The following is a 26,617-nucleotide window of genomic DNA, read 5'->3' as shown; positions in this document are numbered from 1 at the left end:
AATTAGATTATTTTTCAAAGGACTGAGCATTTGTTCAGCCACCCTTTAGTACCAACTACATACAATTTTCCAAAAGAAAGGACCCTTGAAGTTTAAGACCGAAGCAAGAAAAAACACACATGGACATGATCATTGTAAACCAATAATCGATCCTCTCGGAGACTTAAATAAAGTAATGACAGTGGTGTTAGTTTTGAATATGATATATTTTAGTATGAAATTACTATAAATTATCTAAATACTAATTTATTTTATAAGTTTAAGGACTTGTTTGTCATCTCTTCTCGTTCTAGTGATTGATGGAACTGGGGGGACATTATTTTCATTTCTGGCAGTTCCTGTTTGTCAACATTCAACAAGGAGATACTTGACAGCTAATTTATTGTACTACACAGACTGAACTAACATAACTTTCAAAATATTTTTGTATTAAATTATTGTCATAAAAATATAGCATAGGTATTTTAAGAATTTTAAAAACTGACTAGTAAGAACCAAACATATACAGTTGTATGTCTTGCTTAATATATTTAACTTAATAGTTAATATCATTACTGATTTGCCGTAATAATGTATACCGATAAACTTTAAAAACTTTAAATAATATAGATGAATCTTCAAGTGTTACTGTTAACCGTTTGCTGAAATCCATAAAGTATAATGTGCTAACAAAGTGACGAATAACAAAAAACATTATTACTGGTTAGTGGCTTTACGTAAAAAAAAAGTTGTCTGGCTTGGGATTTATTCCTTGAAAATATTAATTACTTATTTTAATGAGAATTGGCACAGTAAAAAGTAAATACCTGATGACTATCATTCTTGCTGCTATTTTATTTTCTTGAGGTCTGTTTGTAGTATTTACTAATTAATGTTTTATTTGTGTTTATTTATTTATATTTACTTTAAATTTGGAGTTTTTAAAATTATTTAAAATTATTTTCTGTCATCTAATGAGATCATCAGCTCTATAAATAATATTATAATGCGTTTGTTGATTTTTCTGTTCATCGACTGTTTGCGTAGCGAATAAAGGTCATCACTAATCAGTCTAATAAGCTGCAACGTTAATAATGTATAACTTAACTGTGTATACTAAACTTAATTAAAATACTACTATAATATATATTATTATTAATTGCATTAATTATTAGTATTATTTTATAATAGCAATTTGAATTTTCACTGTACAGCAGGGTTAGCATGAAAAATTCCAGCTCGACAAATGTCCGAAATGCTTTTCTAGGTGAAATAGGAAATTTACTCTAGATTTTTTTTTAACTGTGTTATTTTTCAGAAAAGTTTACCTTATAGTATTGTTTACTTTAAAAAAAAACAGTGCAGAAAACATGGAAAACTTTAAAACTCAGCAAAACGCTTATATTTACTTTTACAATAAAACCCATTGGGTTTTAGGGTTTTTTGGGATTTTAATTGAAAAGATTTCCTAACCTATCAAGTCAGGGTTTTCCAAACCCTAATAGTTAGTGAATGATTATTTAAAATGCATATATTATTACATTTTTTTGATAGTGTTGTATAATCTATATATACAAGATGGAATAAGAACTAATTATATAAACAGCATAAATATTTACATCCCGCATGGTAAGTAAATTATCCAAATCTCACTTCGATCTTGCCTTCTTCATTCTTGGGTATTATCATTTTTTATTGACTAGATTATTTGTGGACTCGAAATCGATTTGTTTTGAGCCTCTTATTAGGATTACCAGGGATGGTTTTAGAGGTCGCATTAATGAGAGTTATGAATTTCTATTGTAAAAAGTGTTGTGAAAAGGCTTTGCGGTCATTCATATTAAGGCAGTTAGATGATTAGTTAGGTCTACAACGTCGGGGTCGTATTTAAAGATATTTGTATAATATTGCTGATGTTGGTTTTGACTTTTGAGTGGTTTCGGCGAATGATAGTTGATCGCCATTTGTGTTTATATTAGTGGCTGCATTTGACGCTGATCATTTCACCCTCTTTACCATCGTTCGTTGGAAACTGCAATCACATTTGATTCATACCAAACCCTACCACGCTAGGAAATATTTATTCAAGCTTTTTGGCTGTTTCAATAAACATCTTGACGAACATCGTTGAATGATTGTGAAATAACTGTGAGTCTCATCGGTGGTTTTTCTAGTTAGGGAGTTAGTAGTAGGTATGCTAATTTTAAATACACAGTGTGAGTTAGTTTATTAATAACGCTCTTTTTTCTGAGTCCAATTTGAAAATTTTCACCTTTTAAAAGAATCATGGTTTAGGTTTCTTATGAAAATTCCAAATACTGTTCTTGCTCGGCATACCTATATTAAATTAAATATTATAATGTTTATTAGTTAATAGTTATTTTTGGCTTTAACTAGGTGGGTGCATGCATAATAAGCGTGGTACTGAAAAGTACGGAACTTCTCTATACTTAGAACCTTGTATAAAATTTCCAAGAATTTCAACTAATAGAAATTTTTTTTTTACATTTTTACAAGATATTATTTACAATCTATTCATAGAACAATAAGTAAATTTGATAAGAGTAGTAAGCATGACAAATATGACGGAAAAAGCCACCCATTGATGACACTACCAAAATGAAAATTTAAAATAATAAAAAAAAACATCTATAAATACCTCAAAAATAGTCAAGATTTTTTTCAAATTACACTATGCGTAATAAATGTCAATATAAACAATTGGTGAAAAAATCAAGTAGGTATCTATTATTCGTTTTAGGATTACAACAAAATAAGAATATTGTTTTATGACTGATAAGTAATCGTTATTTTACTCTTAAATATCCAAATTCATCAAAACTTAAAATTCAGTCACTCATAAACATTATTTATCAAATTCTGCTAAACCTCCAGTAATAACAATGTATGAGGAACCTTCTATTTAATTTAAAATCAATTTGAGAGTGCAAGTCTAAAAAACTAATAGTTTTACATTTATAAAAATAGCTCAAAGAGAACTATATGTAGATAATGCTAATATAAACATTTGGGTAAAATATCAAGTACCTACAGTTATACGTTTTTGAAATCTTGTACACATCCAAAAACAAACACATATCATTGTAAAATCAATACATTTGTCGCTCCACTCAGAATCTGGAAAAAAATATATGTTACATATTATTTATATTTTAAAATGAAATGGACGCACCTATTATTTTTTAAAAGTGACGATACAGTATTTTTATTTGTATACTAAATTAAAAATTTAATTTTTAGCTTTTATAAAATCCTCTAGCTTATGGCTTAAAATAATATAGTGGGTCAGTACCTACATACCGTTTGAATACATTAATGTATTATGATACCTAAGTGTATGCACATATATTTACCGAGGGCGGGCAGTGTTTTAAGAAACAACTGCTTACGTAAATATTAGTTTCGCTAGACAAACTGTGGCCATAATTAACTTCTTCACTTATATTAGTAGGTATACAAATCAAAGTGAATTATTCGATTTTATAATAATACAATCAAAAGTGTCGATTTCATATTGATCGGTCATCATAATATTTATTTGTAAGTAGATTTTCATTTGGATTGGGATTGTATGATTATTCGAATTGTATTTTAAATGAACCTAATTCATTAAATTAATTTAATATTTTAATAATTACCCACATAAGAAACTATTTTATAGTTAACATCGCATTTTTACCTACATAGAGCTAGAAAACGGTTAAAAACAATTATTATTGACTCTCCAACATATTTTTTTTTGATTCTATTATTGAGTATACAAGCCATTGTATTTTTTTTAAATTATTTTTTTAACACTTTTTATAATAATTGTTTATAGTAGTTATTTTTTTACTGTCTCGCACTCATAATACCTACCGCTGACAGATGTTAATAAGACAACATGCAACAATATTATAATATAATAGTGTTTTGTTAGTGTAAAAATGTATTTATTTTACATCCTGAAAAAAGTATCGTAAAATATAATATAGAGTATAGACTATAGACTATAGAGTACCACTTTGTGTTTTGTACCTTTTTATTTGTTTAACACTTTAACTTATTTGTTTGAGTTCTCGTTTTTAAAATCCATTATCTTTTTTTATGGTCATATATTTATTATTAATGACATTTAACAAACCCCCTTCCCCTACCAAAAAAAAAAATGCATTTTGTGTTTTGTGTTTTACAAAAACATGTTATAAAGACTATGAAAAAAGATACTCGTATGAGGTGGATATATTATCAAATTAAAATAAATAGGTACCTATTGAAGGTTTTAAATTTTAATTAATTGCAAACAAATATTGTAATCATATAATATTATACATTATACATAACTTTAAAACACTTTCACTATAAAAAGATATTTAGATTGTATTAAAAATCCAATTATAGTATAAAGTAAACATAATTTGAGTGGTGGTATAAACTTATATAAATTATACATATAGTTATGAGCATAGCATATAGGTATGTTGACAATATTTTAAATACGAGCAAAAATGTCAAGTTGCATCGTTATTGTCTCTCAGAAATATTATATAACTTCTTTAGCCTAACGAAAAACACAGAAAAGACAAATGACATAACTACGCGTATAAACTATTATTAAAAAACACTCCCAAGGTCAAAAATATGTAAGTTGTATGTATTATTATATGCTGTGTATTAATTTCAGATAGTTTAAGACTGGCAAAAATAATCTTACTTAAAATTATAGTTTTTAACGTTCCAATATCATGGTTGGCACAGCAAAGCGCAGGGTTCCGAGTTTCTAGAGACGATAACAAAGTCATGGACGGTAAACGCTTAAATTTGGATTTAAATAAACCATGGGCCCATGACGATATTAATCGATAAAGTAAATTAATTGGAAGATAATGTTTATCGTTTCGCATAAACACATAATTTTGGCACTAAACGTTTATTATAAAAAAATTGTTTTAATACCACACTAACTAAAACTAAAAGGAGTTTCATTAGAACTCGTTAACTAATTATTTTTAACATTCACAGTATAATATAGATTTTAGAGTATTTTTAAAAGAAAATGCTGATTCCAGAGTTGTGTAAAACAAAATCTGGAAAAGGGAATTTATGTTCAAAGGTATATTGATAAATGAGATACTGATCTTGATTGACCCCAAAAAGGTTCTATAATAAAAGAATTTAAATATTTATAATTTTATTTTTTACAGAGCCAAATGATACTAAAATCCTTAGATATAATTGAAATAATGTTCATGATATCACATTAAAATTACCTATAACTATTAAAAAGAAGGTATAATAACTATTATTTATATTTTATTTTATATTTTAAAAACTAATGCGGTGTAAATATAATATGTTGTATGTAGCTTTGAACTAGGTACCTATATAATGAAATATTAATAATTAAGACTTAATATTATTATAATATGTTTAAACTGTATTTTCAATTTTATATTAACTTTTAACTATAAAACAATTTTGTTAAAATCAATCGTATTTAATGAATTTCAATTTTTTCGTTTAAAAATAACAGAAACTTAAAACCTAACAACAAACATAAAAAGTTAATCGTACCTTTATAATAAAAATAATTATTTTTTCTTGCTAAGTACTAACAATGCCATTTTCAATATAACGTATTAAAATCAATAACGAAAACATATTATACATTACACGTATTAATTTATATAACAATACAAATTCAAAATAGTAGGCGATAGACATATTAATAACTATAATATAAATATTATAACTTAAAAAAAGAACTATAATATATTATCATTACAATATTATAACAAAACAAACTTTTAAAACCAATAAAGAATTATGTAACGGAATGGTAAATGATGTCCATAACATAATGTGTAAATATTAAACATTATATACTTCCATCAAAGTGCATTGTTAACTTTAGACAGTATCTTGACGATGTCATAATTTATTATTATTATTGTCGCACCATATGGTACTAAAATACTATATTTTAATAGCATATTGTGTCGAAACTACCTAAATGTCCATTTAGCATAATATTGTGATATTTTGTGGTCTATGGTTCACGGCCGAGTAACTACATCACACTATATACAACAGGCTCGTTAAATCTAACAAACCAAACGAGTGTTCCTATTATCACAATACGCTTCAGGAATTTGGGATAGTTGGATTATTTTTTTTTAGGAAATACGGGTTCGATAAAAAAAATTATATTTTGAGTATCTAATTTCCTTTCGGTGAAAACTGTTTTAAAGAAAATTCACAACTATATTTTCTATTTTTTTTGGTCAGATCGTGTTTTTGTATATTTCTTACTCGAAAATACACCAACACCTTCCAAAAGCTATCGTAAAAACAGTCTTTGAAAAAACTTAAATAGTTTAGTGAAGTAGACAGTTAAAGAGTAAGCTTCATTATTTTCACGTAGCTTTTCTTTCGTTTCATAAATTGGTCTAAATCGACAACTGAAATAGTTAACTGACAAATGTTTTTAAACATATAAATAATTGATACTGTGTCCAAATGGGCGTATCCAGAGAACGCATCAAGACGTGAACAAATAATAATAAACAGATCCAGAATTGGCCATTCCCATATCACACACTCATACTTGATATCCAAGGAATCCCCCCCTTGTGTGATACATGTAAAACTCCCATCACAATGGTACACATCATTATCGACTGCCCCAAATTCTCAACCACACGTTTTCTTCTCAATAATCCAAGGTCAATCGAAGAAGCCCTCAGTCAACACAACTCCGACAACATTTTTAAATTTAGATAAAAAATAGATTTAGATAAAAAACTGTAAATATTATAATGTTTCTCATTTTACTCCTATAATAATAAGATAATTTCAACTTTTATATTGTAAAACTTTAACTTTTTGTAATTATAGGCTAATAATCTGTGTAATTGAAGCCTTTATGTTAATAAAAAAAAAAAAAATTGATAAATTCAGCATGTAAGACTGCTAGCTGTAGTATAATAGGTACCATTTAAAGCCACGTCTACATTACACATAACGAATAAATTATTCCAGTGATCCATATTTTGGTGAAAAGCATTTTTTAAGATTTTTAATGCAAAAACTTAAGTGCACGTCATATTTGGAGTATCTTAAAAAAAGTTTTTCTATTATCGAATGATTCAATCGATATTGAAGGAACTTGCAGTCTAATTCGAGTCAACATCTGTTTCGGATTTACTTTCATTTGATAATAATGTGTAGTTCCGTTCTAGTCGTTATACGACTTATGTACATCTGTACTCTGTAGCAATTATAGCAGTGTAACGTTTCGGGGTCGGGCAATTAGTGCTAATTGAACATTCTTTATACTTCCACCAAGCGAAGCCTACCACACGGTAACACCCAAAAAAGCCCTTAAAAATCCTAAACTCAAAAACACATAATATGTAAGTACATACATATAGGCTTAAGTGTCAAGTAAAACTACTGAAAAATAACCATTATACGCTAAATCAAGTATTGAAACTTCAGAGTAATTTTATTTACCTAGGTACGCAAGAACCGATCTTGACAAAACAACATAACAAGTTTTTATATCATACCTAATTATATTTTATTATAAAATATTTTCATAGCAACGAAAATATTTTTTGTATATATTATATAGTTTCATCATTAAGAATAAAATTACTTATTCAAATGTTTGTTCAAAGTTTTCAGATTTTTTCATCCGTGAAGGATACATTGTTTGTATGGGTCCTACTTAAAAAAAAAACAAAAACGCGATAGTGTTTATTCGTATGTTATGTTATAGTTTTAATAATAATAAATTGTTCCTCTTGAATTATCTCCATACAATTTTCGGTAATAGCCGTGGCTATACATAGTGCACAACCCACTTTTCGTTGTTTTTATCATGTTTATTGGAGTATATAGCATATACGTATACCTACTGTTCACAAGATTTAACACAAATTATAATAGTTTTGAATATCAACATAATATTTTGAGATTCTGTATAAATAATTTGGGTGCAAATAGTTTTTCATAAATAGTATTTTATTAAATTCAACAGGTCAAAGAATTCTTCCAAGTACTCTATGTCAATCTTACTTACGTACATAACATATTTATCAACTCGCTTTTAAATCGTCTCGATTCGTTTTATATTCTGAATGAAGCATTGGTAAGGTATACTTTTATATATAAATAAATAAAAAAATATAAAAATAGTACTAAATTCGGTACTTTAAAAGAGGTAATTTATTTAGCCTTGTAGTTTCCGTAAATATTGAATAAATCGAATTAGGTAGGTTTTTATCAAAATCTTAAATTTGAAATGTAGGTAGAGAATAATGATAATAATAATAATAATCACTTATACACATGGGTAACGGAATAAGTTGAGTATCCAGTACCAAGGTAACCGCTTAATTATTATTATATTGGATTTCCAGTTATTTCAGAAAAAAAATATAAATATTAAAAAATGAATACATCATTATTAAAAAACATAGCAGAATGGCAGATTGCAGTTGATAAAAATCATTTTTAATCTAATGAAAAGACAAAATATTTTAATATAAAAATCTAAAAAAACGATAAAAATGTAACCTCGGAATGTAAAAATTGTAAAAAAAAAATGAATAAAAACTTCTTGAACATTATATTAGATACTGTTTTGTCGGGACTGGTACAAGGCAAAGCTTTCTGTTTTATTATAACTGAACGTATAAAAACACCTGGACTCTGCAGCTGCATAGTGTCATATCAAAATTAAATTAAACATTGCACAAACGTATATTGTTATAAGTTATAACGTTTACCTTAATTATGAAATAAATGTATTATACTTATATATGTAAATAATCTTATCGGTTTGTGCATGGTACGTCAAAAACTAAGTACAATATAAACACTAATGTTTCTGAAATACAAAGTGTAATACTTAAATCAAGTTAAAAAAAACATTTAAAGTTAATGAACTAAATTAGTGTAATAGGCACCATTATGATAACTTCTTAACATCTTTCCATGACATCAATAAACGTATTTTTTTGTTTTAGCTAATAGGTACCTTTTAAAAGTTAGAAACTCGTGAATTAATCAGTTAGGTACTGAACTATGAATTACCCATCTGTTTTTACTCTTTTTAGATATTTATATGATATTAATATTATTGGATAAATGTATAACATTATAACAACAGTAGAACAAAATACAAACGTTTTTTAAAATATATATTTATATATATTTTACTTTTATAAGATAATGTTATTTTTACCTTAGACACTTTGAAAATCATTTGATTAAATCAAAATACTGTTAAATATTTGAATTAATTTAAGAACAAAAGTTAATTAGAATAGAATGTCTGAAGATTTTGAATAATTTGGAACTATCATATTATAAAAACCATCTTGTTCTTTCCGTAGGTAAAATATTGAAATTTATTCTTCGATGAAATAAATAAATTATCGAACAGATGTAATAGATTTTGTTTAAACTTATAGTTTCGGAATACGGTGTTTGTTAAGTTTGTATTAATGTTTTATTGTGGCTAAAAGAAATATATTGAGTTAATATGTGTATCATGATTTAATATGATTATACGTATTATACAACATGTATGTTTAAATTTAAAATAGTAAAAACAACTGCTTTGTAATAGCATTTTTCAATAATATAATTTAGAGATACATATTTCTCATTTTATCGACTCAAGAACTTCTAATTGTTGAAGTATAATATACATGCAAGATGCAACTAACCATAAAATATGCACAGTTTAATTTTATTATTTATACAAATTCATATTATGTAATGCCAGGAGACACTCTGTTGTATAGTAGATGTCGAATGTGTCTAGTCAATCATCTTGACTCCAAGTCACTGCAATAATTATGTTAACTTTTAACTATTTACTTATCTGTAAGTCAGATGCACATTGTAAATAGTTTGATGTTAAACTAATATATTTAATTGCTTAAACTGTATCTAAATATATTGAACATTTTATTGTGTAGGTACAGTAAATAATAATGCATGTGAAAATTTAAAAGTCTAATGTTTGAGGAACGTTGAATTAAATTTTCAAGCCTTAGCTATTATTACTTTATAAATTGTAAAGCACAAAATAATTATCAAATTATCAAACATTTTTACTTGCAAACGAATTGTATGGGTACCTAGTACAGTAACATACAGAAAACACACATCATTGTAAAACCAACACATTCATACTCAGAGCCTAAAATGTAAATTAAAAAATATTCGATTTAGAATCTGGAGTGCTTAGATACTAAACAGAGTAATGTCTTAGTTTGAATATTGGAATTCAAATAAAAATATATTTGTTGGTACTATTAGTACACAAAATGTAATTAAAAATGGATAAAATGAAAAAAAAATCATTAATCATCTACTTCAAATGAACCAGGATACTTTCATTTCATAGTTCACTACTGAAGAAGGTAGTTGAATAGTAAAGACTATACGAACGTCGTCGACCGTCTTCTATGCTTTATAATCTCTAAAAACATACATTACACAAGCCTTTTCGGACCACGGTAAAACGATTTTTCGTCAGCGGTGGCCGAGAACCCCCCGCTGATGTTTTTTTCCTCGTCGTCCTGTTACATTTTAATTACTCGACGCGGCCATTCCAACTTAAGCCTACAAAAAAAAATGTAAAAAAAAAATACATACCTAAATCACTAAGAGTGAAAAACCATTGTCAGTTGGTTTTTTTTAATATTAGTTCTAAAATTCGAGGAGCTTGGCCTTCTGAAAATTACACAGTGAATGTTTTTGATCTACTTAAAACATACATAAAACAATGTAAGAAGACCATTTATATATGTATAAACACATTTCTTTAGGTTTAGTTAAGTTAACCTCTTAAAACTATATCATTCCGCCTTCCCATATTAAACTACCACTTTTTATTATTTTTGTGAAGATCAATAAATTATGGTTCCATTTAATTTTTCTTTAACTGCGCGATAATAGAAATACTTTCATTTTCTTAGGGAATACAGAAATATATTAAATAAATATAATAAAATAAAATGTACAATGTATTATTATAAGCTGTAATTATTATTTTGAAAGCTAAACTACAAAAATTAATATTTTATTATACCGGATATCGAATTTTAAATATTTACTGGAAATATATTCTAATCCCAAAAACTGTTTTCCTATGGTACGTATTCACCTACCTACTAGGTTTTTGAAATACAATCTTTGTGTGTTTGAAGTTTTCAAATTACAACATTATTATGTTGTCATTGGCATACTATAGTCATGACATTTCTACTCTATTAGTTTTTTTCTATACATAATATAGAACCTTAAGAAACTGTCAAATTTGGTCTGATGTGACTGCGACGTGTAACGTACCTATATTATTTACTTTTATTTTACTTCACATGAACATTTATTTTTGTTGTTAATGAAATCTTTTGTACGCTTAAATGATCGCTTCAATTGACGCGAAAATTGAATATTACTTTACCAATAACTAATAATTTTTATGATATTCATTTGTAAAATTGGATAAAAAAAATCCTTCCGTAGCTACTATTATATTATTGGCCAATGATTGAATGAATTTAGATTACTTAATTTTTTGTGCAACATATTATGTATTATGTGAATAATCTTCACACGCATATTTCTATAAGTGTGAACACCCACCCCACTATTTATGGTATCACATTAATTTTTCATGAACTTTAATTATTTAACATACTGATAATAAATTCTATGTTTGTTTTTGCAAAATTATTTTTATATAATTGTATTATATAGGTGGGTCGACAAAGGGCTTTTAAAGGATGGAATACTTTAAATGTTAGTTCAGCTATATAATCGCCATGATGATCACTGTTTGATCGTCCCAATAACTTAATTAGGTGATCCATTATAGACTGGACAGTGTAAGTGTAATTTATTTTTATTTTTTGAAGAATATTTGATGTCAGTACTGATTGCATAATTAGTAAATTTGATCCTAATTCATATTAGAATATTTCTTTTGATACTTACATGAAAACCTATCCATTGATAGAACCAAATGTGATTATAAATTCAAGATAATCAATTAAATCGAAACATAAATAACCATGAATCATTTAGTATTATACTGGAAGTGATGAGCTGCAGATCACGGTTAAATTAATTTAAATATGAGAAGGAAGTCATAAACAATGTTTGTCATGTTTTTCTCGGGCATAAAGCATTTCTTTTGTATACCTATCATAATTTTGCGAATTTAAATATTATTATTTATATTGCTATGTAAGCGGAAAAATAAATAATAATAGCTTTTGTTAAAATATTACAACAATTTTAATTATCATTTGATATGATTTGCACATACAAATACACAAAGTGGAGTTATGAATATTGTCATGTAAATTGTTCAACCATTTTTTTTCTTGAAAAACTTAATTGTTATTTGAACTTTATACAATCAACAAAATAAATTATTAAAAATATGATTTATTAATTTTCAATCTTTTCATTGATAAACATGAACAAATGGCTTTTATTGGAACTCGTTTGATGTGTAGAATATGTGAAATTTTCTTCATTTAAAACTACGATGAGCGATGGTTAAGTCATCATGTTTAAGCAACCTTAAACTCAAAATATATTTTACAGTATCATTCTAAAATGCACTTGGAATAAAAACGAATGTATTACTAGAATATCCTGAAAACAACGAATAGCCTAACCTAAAGAAACGTTCGTCGGCACTAGTTTTCGTCATTTTATGTGTGTTCGTGACGCTCATTAATTATTTCAGTATACTATTCTACAGTTGCATTAAGTTAAAATTATACTTAAATGTATGACGTTGGAAAAGTGTTTTGTCTTATGTGACTCGGTGACAAAGTTCAATTCCTGACGTCCTTATTCTTCTGAGTGTTTGTGTTTCGAGCATCATAAATCATTATTCGTCAACGTGCGTCTATAGTCTTGATGAATAACATTTAATAAATAAAATATATGTTTATATAATTATAAATGATATTAATAATATATATATATTATAAGTGGTTCATTAATTAAGAGCCTAGACTTATTATTTCTAAACTTTCAAAAATCTTTGAAAATTTAATGGCATATAATTATGAGGCCCATCGTAACCTATGAATACGAAGCATGGGCATAGACGAAATAAGTTGCGACAAGAAACTTGAAATATTCGAAACAAAAGTTTTAAGAAAAATTTAAGTCCCATAGGCCATAATGTAATACCTCCACAGAAAAAAATATTATTATAGGCACAACAAAGACTTAAAATTCTAAAGAATACATATATATATATACATAGAAATCTTAATGCCGTTTTCCTTGTAAAGAACTAAATTATAATACATTGGCTAAGCCATATTTAGCGAGCCGGAAAAAGTGACATTAAAGAATCGTTAACTAGGAAATTTAATAAGAAACGATGTATGGGGTCTAGGTCAATTTTATAAATCCAAAGTAATTCGATCTTTGTAACAAAATTAGAGCTTTAATTAAAAAATATGCAAGTTATTCTCAGCTATAAATTTATTTCGTTACAAAAATCATGGCCCCATAAAATTGACTTGTGCAGTTAATGATGGATATACTTAACAATATAATAAAACAAACAAAAAATATTTTACATACAATTTCAGTGTGTTTTTATTACCTATTGGATTTGCATTTATGGTTATAAAAGTGTGGAGACCGTACAATAAAATTCAACCTACTTAAAAATTGTTTTTTTTTTCCATTCTATAAATAGATAACTCTATAAAATAAATATTTTCGAACATAAAAAAAACCAATTTTTTTAGACCTCGGTAAAATAGAGTCTATTAGTAATTTAATACATTTAAAAAACTGCACTATTTTATCTGCATTATGTATTGAATTACTGCTAGGTACTGAGTACTGACTTTCCAATTAATTAAAATTCTGCAGTCTGTTGGCCTGTAGGTACCTAAATTTTAAAAACTTAAATTTTGTATCTATTTAATCACCAAAAAGTATTTATATTTTACCAAAATAATTATTAACAAACTGAGAAATGATATTTAAAAAAAATTTTTTATAAATTATTTTATTTTTATTAACTTAAATAAGTGTAACACAAAATAATTCTATCTGATAATTCATTCTATGTTAATGAGATATTGGGCTCTGGTTATGGTTATGAAAAGTAACAATAATATTGATAGTAGTAGTAACGTTAATAGTACATCTGAAGCAATGAAAGGGTAGATATCATAACTTATGATATTAATTAAACACTGAAAATAAAATGACGTGGGTGAAAACATTTTTTATTTTTTATGAAAGAGGCCCATTGAAAATTATTGTGCCCGGGCCTAATCATTAGCCAGACCAAAACAGATCAATCCTGTTTCACTATCGTTTTTTTTTCGAGAAAACCTTAGTCAAAGGATTAACTAAAGAGGTGGGATAAAATAACAAATACTAGGTATAATTTATCACAGTTTTGAAAACCATTCAAATTCCTTCGGGCTTTAGATCGAAATGCATATTATTATCACAGTACATTAATAGGTGCAATAAAATAATCGAATAAAATATGTACAATGTGGATTGCAATACTAATAGAAACTGCCAATATACACGCAGTAGGTACACAATTGGCAGTTGACAATGAACATGAAGTACATATTATTGTGAAACGGAACATCCATCCAGTATAATAATCGTTGTCCTTTGGGACACTCTGAAATATATACAATACTGAACAGATATTATACGACAGATACCTAGCTGATAATATACCTAAATAGAATCCACACATTATAATATATTAATATGTGGGAGTTTGTGTCAATACCTATATGCCAATGTGGCTACGTCTATGTGTAGTCTAATTTGTTTTAAACAACGACTACGGTTAAGTGCATTACGTAATTCGATTATAAATTGAATTATAATTTCTGGAGATTGAGATCGAAACTGTTATGATAAAAGTATGCAAATTACGGTTCTTAATTTGTATGTACAGGTATCTGTATAAACGTACGGAGAATAATTATTAGGTAACGGATAATAATATAAATGTATAAATATAAAAAGAATACCGGTTTAGTTTTAACTACTTAACGGTGTTCACGAGTTCCAATTATCGATTGTGAAAAATGTTATTTTACTTATTTAAACTTAAAAGCATTTCATGCTTAAGGATTGGAAGTTTTTTTACTTTTAAATCTTTACAGTTCTCTTTGTGGTTGATATTTTTTTTTCTTAACATGACAACTTTTGATAAAATACTGTTTCCATTTAATCCTGATGGCAATTTTCGATTTCCTGTAAAGTTATGTGTTTAGTATTTTAATAATCGGTTTCAATACACGAGAGTAACATCAGTGAAAACTTTCGTATTGAAACTTCTGTATGCCTTGGAAATATTTATTATTATATGCTAACTTAAAATACGGCAACGCAAACTGGGAAGCATATACGACCAAATCCATGACATAAATTATTTTACATAACTAGAAAATTATGGAATTTTGGAATATAAAAATATAGACACAGCCGAGATTATATTTTTATTTTTGGTATAATACTGTTGTCCTGCTGTAACCTGTGCATTTCAAGTGAAAAACGTAAAAATTCCTAATACTATTTGCATACTAAACAATAAATAGGAATAATATTATAATTATAATTTTTGTTTTTACGTTTTTGTTGGGTTATCAAAATATAACATATGATTATCCATAATCATATTTATTGCAATTTAACTGCATTAATTAGTTCGATGATTTGCTTATATAAGTATAAATCTTCCAATTACTTACCAATAAATCAAAATTTAAGTTTCTAATGAATTACATTCAACAAATTGCAGTGGATGTCTTGTGATAACTTTATTGACTTAAATGTCATTAAATGCTTCTTGATTTTCATATTAAATACTAACGATAATATTTCAATTAAAATATAATCATTGCTAATATTAAATTGATTTGTGACAGTGTATTGAGTAGGTATCGTCAATACATACTTTGATGACAGTTTTTAAATTATCAACAATTATTGTTTTTTTAAATGTGTAGGTATCCTATATTCCTGCTCCATTATATAATTACATAATTTGATGGTTAGAAATAAATAATTAATATTTAAAATTATTTTTCTATGTAACAAATTTAAATCAACTTTGCATTTAAATATTTTGCTTGTTTATTAAACAAATTAGTTTGGTTATTTGAAGTAATTTTAAGTTAACCAAATATTTTATTATTAAACTTAAATATTGGTATAGATGTTTTAATAATAATAACTTCATAACCAACAACTTTATAATGTATTAATTATGTTTACCGTATATTTAAATAATATTAATGTGATTGTATATTATGTAGAATAGTTTGCTTAGTTTAAATTTTATCTTTGAAAATTCTTAAATTAATAATTAGATTACAAAACCTAAACCTTATGCTTTCGACAGTTTTTTTCTAAATGTATGCTACCCTTTTTGGAGTGAGAAAGTAAATCGATTATGTTTTCAAGACATAATAATTTGTCAGGTAAATACATTTTGAAATATGTTAACACTGTAAACACTGGATAAATGAGATTATTAAAGGATTTTATGTACTTACTTTTAAAGTAGCACTAAACCGTTGATGGTTACTGTTCTTAATGTTTTGAATATTTCAAGCATTTAGGACCATAATATTATTATTTACATCAGAAAATGTATAATGATGGCCGTAGGATAAAATTGTCGACGATATCATTCTTTCATAATATTCATTAAATTATAATTTTGGATAATATTTTAGTCGTAATTTTATATTGGTTTAAACATTTTTAATAAAACCTTCCGGTATAATTTCAGATAAAAAATTGATCTTAATACCAGTTCGTTCTGGAATTTTTAATAACGAAAAAAAAATATGAATAACCCGACGATTCGATGTAGTTAGTTGTTATTAAAATATGATTACAAAAAAGCAGTATACACGAGAACCGTGTCTTTTTATAGGAGAATAAATGTCAAATAATTAATAATTCTATACAATTTAATGTTAAGGTTTATTGTACAAACAATGTGTATATTTAATAGTATGGTATATATACCCAAACGTAGTATTGCTGAATCGTGAACTTGACTATTCGAAAAATGCTGCTCGCTTAAAATGCATTGATGTATAGGTTCTTTTTTTTTCAGTAGCAGTGGAATGCCATCACGTTTGAACGAAGTACAGTCTCCGGTTAGCGACTCTGATGATGAGGAAATCGACGGATACAAGGAGTCAAAGACGCAAAAATATTTAATATCAATGATCATTTCGTATGCCGTGTGTTTATGTCCACTAATGATTTTGAGGTAATTAAAAGTGCTGAAACGTATGGGTTTTTTGAGGGTTGATGGATACTTATCAGCAATCAGCATACATCATGGAAATATATTAAAATAAGACAGATTTTAATTGGAATACGTAACAGGATATTGATTTATGAGAAATAATTAGTACACTCTTTTAGTCTTGTAAGTATTAAAATGTTTATAATGTAAAAATCCTATGCATAAATAGTACCTATAGTATTATTTCTGAAAAAATGTAATTTTATTTTACCAACACTTACTTTCCATTAAAATACTGGGTCACATAAAATAAATAATTCATAGAAGTATCCCCTTGTGCATTGTTTGGAAACAATAGTATCGGGAGCTTAAAACTTTAATACGTGTATAGCTTTCTGCGAGTTAAATAACTAAATAATAATAATTTTTTTAGTTATATATATCCACTACAATAATTCCATCGATAACAAATGCGAAAAGCTCCTGAGGGTGCCCACAGTCACGTCGGAATCATAGGCAACAATGACACGGATAATCACCTAGCTTATATGTATTTTAAAAAACATATGATTTTACCGTATGTTCCGGTTTTGTTAGAATTCATACGGTTTTTGTCTCAAATCGTTCTCTGCAGTCTTCAAGCTCTGGTAGAAAATTGAACACTTTTGGTATTTTGGGAGTAAGTAAAAAAAACTAGAATTTTTCAAAATAATCGGTAAAAGAGTATAAACAGATTTCTTTTACTAAAAATAACAGCTTTTGACTAAGTTAATTTTGTATTTTTCAAATTTATAATCAAAGATGGAAATACTTGAAGTTTGTACTGAATATTTATATCAGGGTATTCATTACTTGATGTAGTTTTCAAAATATTTAAGCTTTTTCTTTATTTGTTTGAGTTGTGATATATACCGAACAGTAAGCTTAGCTCATTATCATTTATGAATGACAAAAAACAAAAAACTATATGAGTACAGCTTAAGTATTTTTCAATATTTTTACCGACTTTAAGTGTAGAACCTATTAAATTTTATATAATTTTATGAGTATTACTACGTATAGTAACTATTGTATTATATGCTAGTATAGATTCAAACAATATGCAACATATAACATATTACTTAAACCATACTAGAATCTGAAAAAAATGATGAAAGTATTAGATTCATAATGTATTTTTTATATTTTTTTTATATATTTAGTTTTTTGGCATCTATTGTTAATAGCTTGGGGAGTCAAGAGTAAAAAATGCCCAGAATACCAATTTTTCCTCAAACGATTTTTGTTCATTTGTTATTATTCAAAAAATATTAGCAATAAAAACTTAAAACATTTGACTATCACTTAAATTATTATTTAGTACGTACAATGACATTTCAAAAATTGTCGCTAACTTATGCTGAGGTCAAGTATGGGTTGGCGTCACTAGTTCCCGGATGGGTAACCACCAATGTTTTTTTAATGATGAATCTTAGCCATATATATGAGTTCCAAACCAACCACACCCTTCCTCCCATCAGAAAAATAAAAACAGGCTAATAGCCATCTCCCAATGGTAAGTTTTAAAATGTAATTAAAGATTCCATATAAGTTCGCTTTGTCTGAAATTCTATTTTTTTTTATAAAATTCATTAAAATTTCGAAAAAAGTAGTTACAATTTTAAAAAATGTTAATTTTTATATCTCGAAAAATGCAATATAATAAGGTAACTTATACTTTTACAGAACCATCACAATTTTAGTAATAATTTTAATACAATTAACAATTCATTTTTTTTAAAGATATTTGAAGTAAAAATTGTTAAAATTGTTTTTGTATAATAAAGAGTTTTATTTATTTTCTTATGATTATACCCACTTATAATTCGAAGCACAATGTATCTTTCATACAAATCATATGAGTGTATTTATTTTTTAATAACAATAACAAATACCAATGTTATAGGTATACTATGTATTTATTACTTTTATTTTTGGAAATTAACATAAAATGAAAATGCCAGATCAATATTTATTTTAATATAATGTATGAGTAGGTACATTAATATTTTTTTTAAAGTTTATTTGTTTTGTCTGGTAAAAATTACCATTTCAATGACTGTATGATAATAATTCGTACGAATACTTGAAAACTCAATGTATTGTCTCCTGACGTAGATACATTTTTTTATTAAACTATTTTATTGAAGTATAATATGAATGTATTTTAAACAATTAGCATAAAATAATTTTTGTTCTTATAACTATTATTTTAATTATATAAAAAAAGTATTTGTAAAGAAATTATTTTCTCTGCTGTTTTATTTTTAATAATATGCGTCAATTATTTAATACTTTTAAATTTTAATATTCGAAAGCAAAGAAAACAACAAATATACCAACCTCAGTGTTAAAAAAAAAATGTTATTACAAAGAGAACGAAAATGTTGCTTTAAAATTGAAGACTTTTATTCGTGACCGCAATAAATACCAGTTGAACTATACGATGAAAATTCAATCATTAATACGAAAATAACTTGCACTCGAGACCATTGAACCATTTATTTTTTGTTCGTTTATGGTTTCCAATCATTCCGTAATATAATGTATAATTTGTTATTGTCCACACGCGCGAGTTCAACTCCGGTATAACAAATTGATACAAATTTGTAAGAAATATAAATAGTTCTGCATCGTATTGAAATCACTCGCAATAACTTTTTTATAATAATTGATTGTAACAAATGGAAAAAAGGAAAAGGCAGAACGCACTCTGTTTTATAGCTTTTGATTGTACCAAGGTTGAAGGTCGTTATTATATCAGGTAAGTGTTATATTTGGAAACGGTTTAAGAAGATTTGTACTATATGGTGTAAAATAATTCGCTTAAAATAATTAAAATAAATATTTTGCCAATTGCAATGTGTATATGAAACCATAATAATATTATAAGTAATAGTGGAATGCTTCAAGTATACTTACTTTATATCTACAATTAATATGTTTTTTTAATGACATCAAAATAACTAAAACCTTTTGAGAGGAAATCAATATTTTACGTTTGAAGATCCAATTTTGTCTGAGCTTGAGTTTTAAACTATTATAAATCAAATACGTGGTTGTATCTATTTTTTAATATTTGTTAGTTGCTGTAAAAACAGTAAAAACAACTTGAGAGAGGATCTTGGTTTTTCCTAGAAACGAAAATGATATTAATATAAATCGAAAAAATAAATTTAAAAGTAGACTATTTCAAATGTCAATAAATAATATAGTTCAATAAGAACATAAATATTTTGAAAATTTAATCATGTATAGAAAATTCAAATACGAATATTTGTGAAAATATTAAATCTTACATAGCAGATTATTCCTTTATAGTATAACAATAAAACAAAATCAATTTCGTCGAAAACTGGCGTTGCGTACTTATTCACATTTTCCGTTTACTTTTGTATTTTTTTTTTTCAAATTGTATCTATACAAAAAAGTTCAGGGAATTTTTACTTTTGGCTCCCTTCCCCCTCCAGAAAGTATTAACTATATTTAATTTTTTATTTTACGAGAAACCACCTTAAAAGTTTAATATTGCTTTTTTCTACTCTAAAACGTGATGAAAGACACAAAAAACAAATTTAAAAGAACTCTGCACATCATATCAATAGGTTAAGACCAATATGCTTATCGCTCCGCTCAGAATCTCATATGATGTAAATAGATGTAAGTACCTACAAAACTACAATAACTGAAAATATTATATTATTCGAAAATTTGCGTAATACAAGTATTGTACTCGTATTAAAAAAGTTATCGGTATATTTGAATTTATTGGACAATGTTTAAGACACTATTGGTCGTCAGAAATACCGTAAAAATAAAACAACGTTGATATAATATCATTATACACTCGTATAAGGTATTAACATATCGCATTCAAACGGTCGTAATATATTATTTTATATTCAAATGACCGCAACAATAATAATGTATTGAGAAGAGAGAAATTCTCCATAAAAAGTATATGAGGCGCTTAGTAACCGATACAGTTATAATATGGTAGGCCATAAAACAAATCGACAACGGTTTCCGTAAGTACGATGGTCAACGGCCAGACGTGTTGCATACATAATATACAGAGTGATTGATTAAGCATGTTCACCCCCATTTCTCCTTTAATAGTATAGGTGTATTTATTCTAATCCTGATTATTTAAATTTGTATGTAATTACCTAGTAAATATCATATTTTCAAATTTCTTTTTTTTTTGTACCACTTAAGTGTCCTGTGCCGATACAAAATTCTATTTTGCAAATGAAAACCCCTCTTTTTTACAGCAAACTATTTAACAGAAGATTTTCTTCAAAATTCTGGTGTACCAATCTAAATCAAAATGTTATTGAGTAGCTTATGAGTTATTAAAATGTTTATACTCAATATAATAATTCTTAAAAATGGTTTAATAAAAAATAAAAATACAAACTTTATGTAATACTATATTATGTGGTATTTATTATACTCGGATCATTTTTGCAAATTATTTATATTGATAGATCAATAGTGATTACCTACTAACTTTTTCAAATCGTTTAAGTCCCCATATCTGCTTAACACATTACCATGTACATACCATCCTTAGTATACACACAATTATATAACTCAAAAACTACTCTTCCAAATTTTGATCTATAGATATTACATCAAAAAAAATTTTAAAACTTATATAGTTATATTGTAATATTGTAATATTATATTATTATATTACTATTTCTTACGATATATATATATATTAGTAAATTAATAAATCACAATACTAAAAAAATCATTTCAGATTGGCTAAACTTGAAGTGTCCGAAACTTACGAGAACAGCAGACACTTCGATTTGACGTTCATGATATGCGTTTGGCTGGCGTTTGTGCCGACGGTCACCACTCCGTTGCTGTTTGTTGCTTGGAATTCGGACAGGTAAGTTCACGAGAGTATTCAAAACAGCTAACTTTTCGTGAGTCTAATCCTACGAGTACTATTTCTTTATTTCGAATTCATGGTTTAAGGCCCGGATTTCAAAATTCACATAATATACCTAATCTATTCGTTTGATGAATTCAAATTAAAATCTAAAATAAACGTAAACAAATTGTTAATACTTGTATAGACTGGGATTGTTGGTTTATAAAATCTTAAAATGATGAAAAAAAATTATAGTAAAAATAAACTTAAAGAAACTTCCATAGGTGCTATAATATAAAATCTTGATAGAATCAATTAAATCAATATCGTTATTAACGAATCTAAACATCTATATTTATCCAACTTACGTTTACAAGTAAACCTGTTGCTTGAGTAATTATTTTATTCCCACGGTATCCGCATCTCGGTGAAAGGTTGCTTTTGATGTACAGTAGATACACGTGAGAACTTTCATTTTTTATGTTATATATTAAAACAGATGTCTTTCCATAAATTAATATAATGGCTCCACCGATGGCTAAGGAATTTCTGTCACGCGTGATTCGGTGTGAACTGGACAAATAGTAACTACTGGTCTTCAAGTCTTTTTCAAATTTAGTCACAATAAATAAATTTCGATCACTGTCCCTAGGCTCTGCGTTTTAATATTTACCGTTCAATTCTTGAACTTTATAAAAATTAGTCTTAAATTGTAGCATAACGTTGTCAGAAAGTCGAATGGCGTGTTTCAAATCGTCGTACTCTTCAATATTGAGTCATGTTCCAGTTATTTCCTACCTGGATGCATGGATCGAATAAAATCAATGTTTTTTAATACAATGTTTGAAACTATTAAAATCTCCTAAATATCAAATTTTGAATATGAAGAATTGTTTCCTCGTAATTATAACGACCTAACCGCGTTGGTTGCTTAAGTTAGTGAAAGGGTTAATAACAAGTTAATAACGAGTGGACCCCTCGGCCCTCGTCCCTCATTAAAACTAACATCAATGTTTCTCCTGTATACAGTTCAGTCCTCATCCTCCACACTAATTAAACACTGTGTATTGTTTTCGCAGTAGTACCAAGGACCGGATCAGAAGCTATTTCAAAAGGACAAAAGTCACAGCGGAACAAGCGACCAGGACCGTGTCGACGGAAGGTCTGGCGGCCCGCAATTCGATTTACACGGTGCAGGAGAGCATCCCGGCTTAAACGCTTCGGCCGACGGATTTGGTTTATACATTAATTTATTACGGAAATATAACAAACAATAAAATTAGTGTTAATAATAATAATAATAATAATAATAATTAAAAAAAACAAAACAGAACAAAACAAAAAAATGCATAACAAAATTCACATAATTATTATTCAATACGAATAGTTAACACCGTTGCCGGAAAATTGAAATTTCGACACGTCGGCGGCCGACGAGTAGTACACTCCCAGCGGGTTTTGTGGCAATTGCTGATTGGCCAACGCGCCGTTTTGCTGCTGGTACAAGCTGTTCGGCTTCTGTTGCTGCGGGCCCTCGGCTGGCGCCTCGTTTACCGGTATGGCAGCAGGCCTGAACAGTGGTTTCTCCACTGTTTGGTAATATTGCTGCTGCTGCTGCTGTTGCTGTTGCTGCGGTTGCTGCTGTTGCTGCTGTAGCTGCTGCAATTGCTGTTGGTAGTCACTGGTGTACTGCTGTTGCTGAGGCGACACAGCCGGTTGGTAGTAACCGGCCCAGGACGACTGGAGCTGTTGCAACTGCTGGAGCTGGAGCCGTTGTTGCTCTAACCTAGACTGTTGTTGCTTCTCCAACATTTGCTTTTGCTGTGGCGGATAGTAGTACGCCTGTGTCGGGTAGTTGTATTGCTGTTCCGGATATTGTTGGTAAACGTCGCCGGCGACGGCCGACTGCAGCGCCGCGTCGTTCGTGTACTGCTGTTGGCCGGCTGCGATCTGCCTGTCCGTGGTGATCGGTCCCCCCCGGTACACGGGGTTGAACTTTTGACACATGCACATGCTCGTCAGTTGCAACAAAACCTGCTCGCGTATACAGACAAAACGAAAATAAATTTAACATTATATTACTCGTATTATGAGTAAACATTTAAACTTTTATTGATTTAATTTAAGTGTACTTCGTCCCTAATCCCTCGGAAAATAAAAAAGTTTCAGAACTCATCCCGGTTTTGTAGCCAAGCGAAATGTATTCAGTTCGAGCGAAAAGTTTTTCCACTGACAGTCTAAGTCCAAGCGTAAACCGTGCTGCAGCACTGCAGATGACAATATGAGTGACACTGTCGTGTTGCAACTCGTTACTGTTATTAGTTATAATAATAATTATTAAAACTATTTTTATTTTTCATTATTATTATTATAATTTATTACTACATTAGAAGCCGTCGAAGTGTGTTTTAAAGGCTGTGTGGCATTTAGTTTTTAGCAATCGATTGTTATTTGTTACGCAATCATAATATCACATGATGCAAAATGGACGCGTTTTTGTAGTTTAAGTATTATTTTAGCTTATGGTTCTATATGTGCGAATGAATAATAAATATTTGGGATGCTTAAAAAAAAAAATTTTTATAAATATTTACCTAGTGTGACTTATGGATTTTCTCGATTTAAAATTCAAATTGTTTTCATAGATGATGTAAAATGCTAAAATATGTTATATTGTATGTTCCATACAATTAGATAAAATTATTACATTTATATTATAATATAATTGTAATTTTTTAGTGATATTGTTAAAATGTATTTAAAACAAAATAAAAATTGTTTATATTATAGTTCATAGATTTAAGGTTAAAATTATTTCTACACAATATATTATATATTATACTTAGGTAAGTATTTATACTTATATTTTAATTGATTAAAGTGTACAGGTACATATTTTCGTTTATACAAATGCATAAAGGAATAGCCATTAAAAAGTAATTCGATCAAACGCTTTTAATGATCGATTCTCCACGTAACAACCGTGGACTTCAGTATAAAATGTTGTGTCAACTTAAATATGATTATACAACTATAATATGTACAGTTTATTTTCGGAAACACGAATAAAGTTAAAAGGACTTCAATAAATGTTATTATTATATTAAATTATAACAATTTTTTTTTTATTTACTGTGTACAGCACGAGTAATGTGGAGAGTAATTTTCGTGAACCAAAAAAACACCGGAAGTGACAACAGAATTGTTCAATTATTATTGTACCGTGTACATGATTTACAAGAGTTCGTTAAATTAAAAACGTCGCGAATAAAAATTGTTTACTGCGCAATATGGGCAACTCATTACTAGGAATGCGTTGATTTCATAATTTAATTGAAACGATTTTTCACTCGGAAAACATAAATGTTACATTTATATAATACGAAACAGTTTGCAGTTATTTTCGGCGCAAACGACCCCGGAAGAGGTGAACATTGTCGGTCAAACCCGAATATAGGTAGGTACCTATATATAGTAATATGTCATTTTAGTATCCTTGGCTATATTCGCGCTTAAATACCACAAACACCCACAAAACCCACACAATATGTATTTTAATCATTAAAATAACTCACCAAAACAATGTTCAACTTGGTTGAACCCATCTTAATGGATAGGTAGGTACTAAAACCGGCACACTAAACGACGTCAGGAACTCGATGACACGACTGCGTACTCGCAGATATTATTCCGTCTGAATAATATGATATATTAAATTACAACTTCGATCACAACTGTTTCGCAGCCTAAACAAGACAAGTACAATACTCTTAATGTATAATATTATGATAATAATAATTTTATGTCACCCAAACGAGACGACGGGTTCGATATATGTGGCGAATATGTCATAGGATCGTACCTATATAACGACGTGTTTGGACGTTAAATCGAAAGTGTGCTGGTGACGTCGGTGTACCTAACATTTATAACGAACTAACACACACACACACACACACACACACAGCTATGGGTCACACAATATTGTCGTCACCGACTCAATAAATCCGATCACGTTTTATTCGATGACCGTTTAGAGAGGCCAGTTTGTAATAAAAATAATTCACACGTAGGTACCTGTATACCTATTCGCCTATAGCAAACGGCGAGTAAAATAATTATATTATTATAACGATGACGACATTACTGATTACTATGATTATTATTGTTATATGTTATTATTTATTACTTTAGTTGATGTTATGTGATTTCACTCGGAAATCAATTAACTCATTCCGGTCTCGTGCTCTCGCACTCGGTAGTATAGTTCTCCTTTACATCATCCAAAAGTCCCCCCACACCCCCTTAAACCCACCGAGCGAATATATACATTTTATATATTATATACGTTTGGCTCGTACGAAATCGATTGTTTTCGCCACTTTCTGGTTTGT

The 26,617-nt window shown here is 27.9% G+C and overlaps 2 protein-coding genes across 4 annotated transcripts in view; one reads left to right on the top strand and one right to left on the bottom strand.

Annotated features, from left to right (window-relative positions):
• Window positions 1-23,561, top strand: part of LOC111027220 (prolactin-releasing peptide receptor) — a 128,738-nt gene extending 105,177 nt beyond the window's left edge. The window contains exons 6-8 of one of the 3 annotated variants that reach the window (XM_022305491.1): window positions 17,162-17,317; window positions 22,104-22,238; window positions 23,303-23,561. In XM_022305491.1, the coding sequence (XP_022161183.1) occupies window positions 17,162-17,317; window positions 22,104-22,238; window positions 23,303-23,438 (427 nt within the window). In that variant the 3' untranslated portion in view covers window positions 23,439-23,561. Of the gene's footprint in view, window positions 1-17,158; window positions 17,318-22,103; window positions 22,239-23,302 lie in introns of all 3 variants that reach the window. The other 2 variants (XM_022305489.1, XM_022305492.1) reach the window with 2 other exon arrangements.
• On the bottom strand, window positions 23,519-26,185 carry LOC111027221 (putative uncharacterized protein DDB_G0271606). Its single transcript, XM_022305493.1, has 3 exons — window positions 26,086-26,185; window positions 25,799-25,969; window positions 23,519-24,257 (listed from the first exon to the last, which is right to left on the bottom strand). Exons 2-3 carry the CDS (start codon window positions 25,826-25,828, stop codon window positions 23,598-23,600), a joined length of 690 nt encoding a protein of 229 aa, XP_022161185.1. The 5' UTR covers window positions 25,829-25,969; window positions 26,086-26,185; the 3' UTR covers window positions 23,519-23,597.
• Window positions 26,186-26,617: the final 432 nt, after the last annotated feature.

This window comes from Myzus persicae, unplaced genomic scaffold (genome assembly GCF_001856785.1).
Source record: "Myzus persicae strain clone G006 unplaced genomic scaffold, MPER_G0061.0, whole genome shotgun sequence".
In the NCBI taxonomy this organism is placed as follows: domain Eukaryota; kingdom Metazoa; phylum Arthropoda; class Insecta; order Hemiptera; family Aphididae; genus Myzus; species Myzus persicae.
Note: the sequence above shows the minus strand (reverse complement) of the source record. Positions and strands in the feature narration are given on the sequence as shown.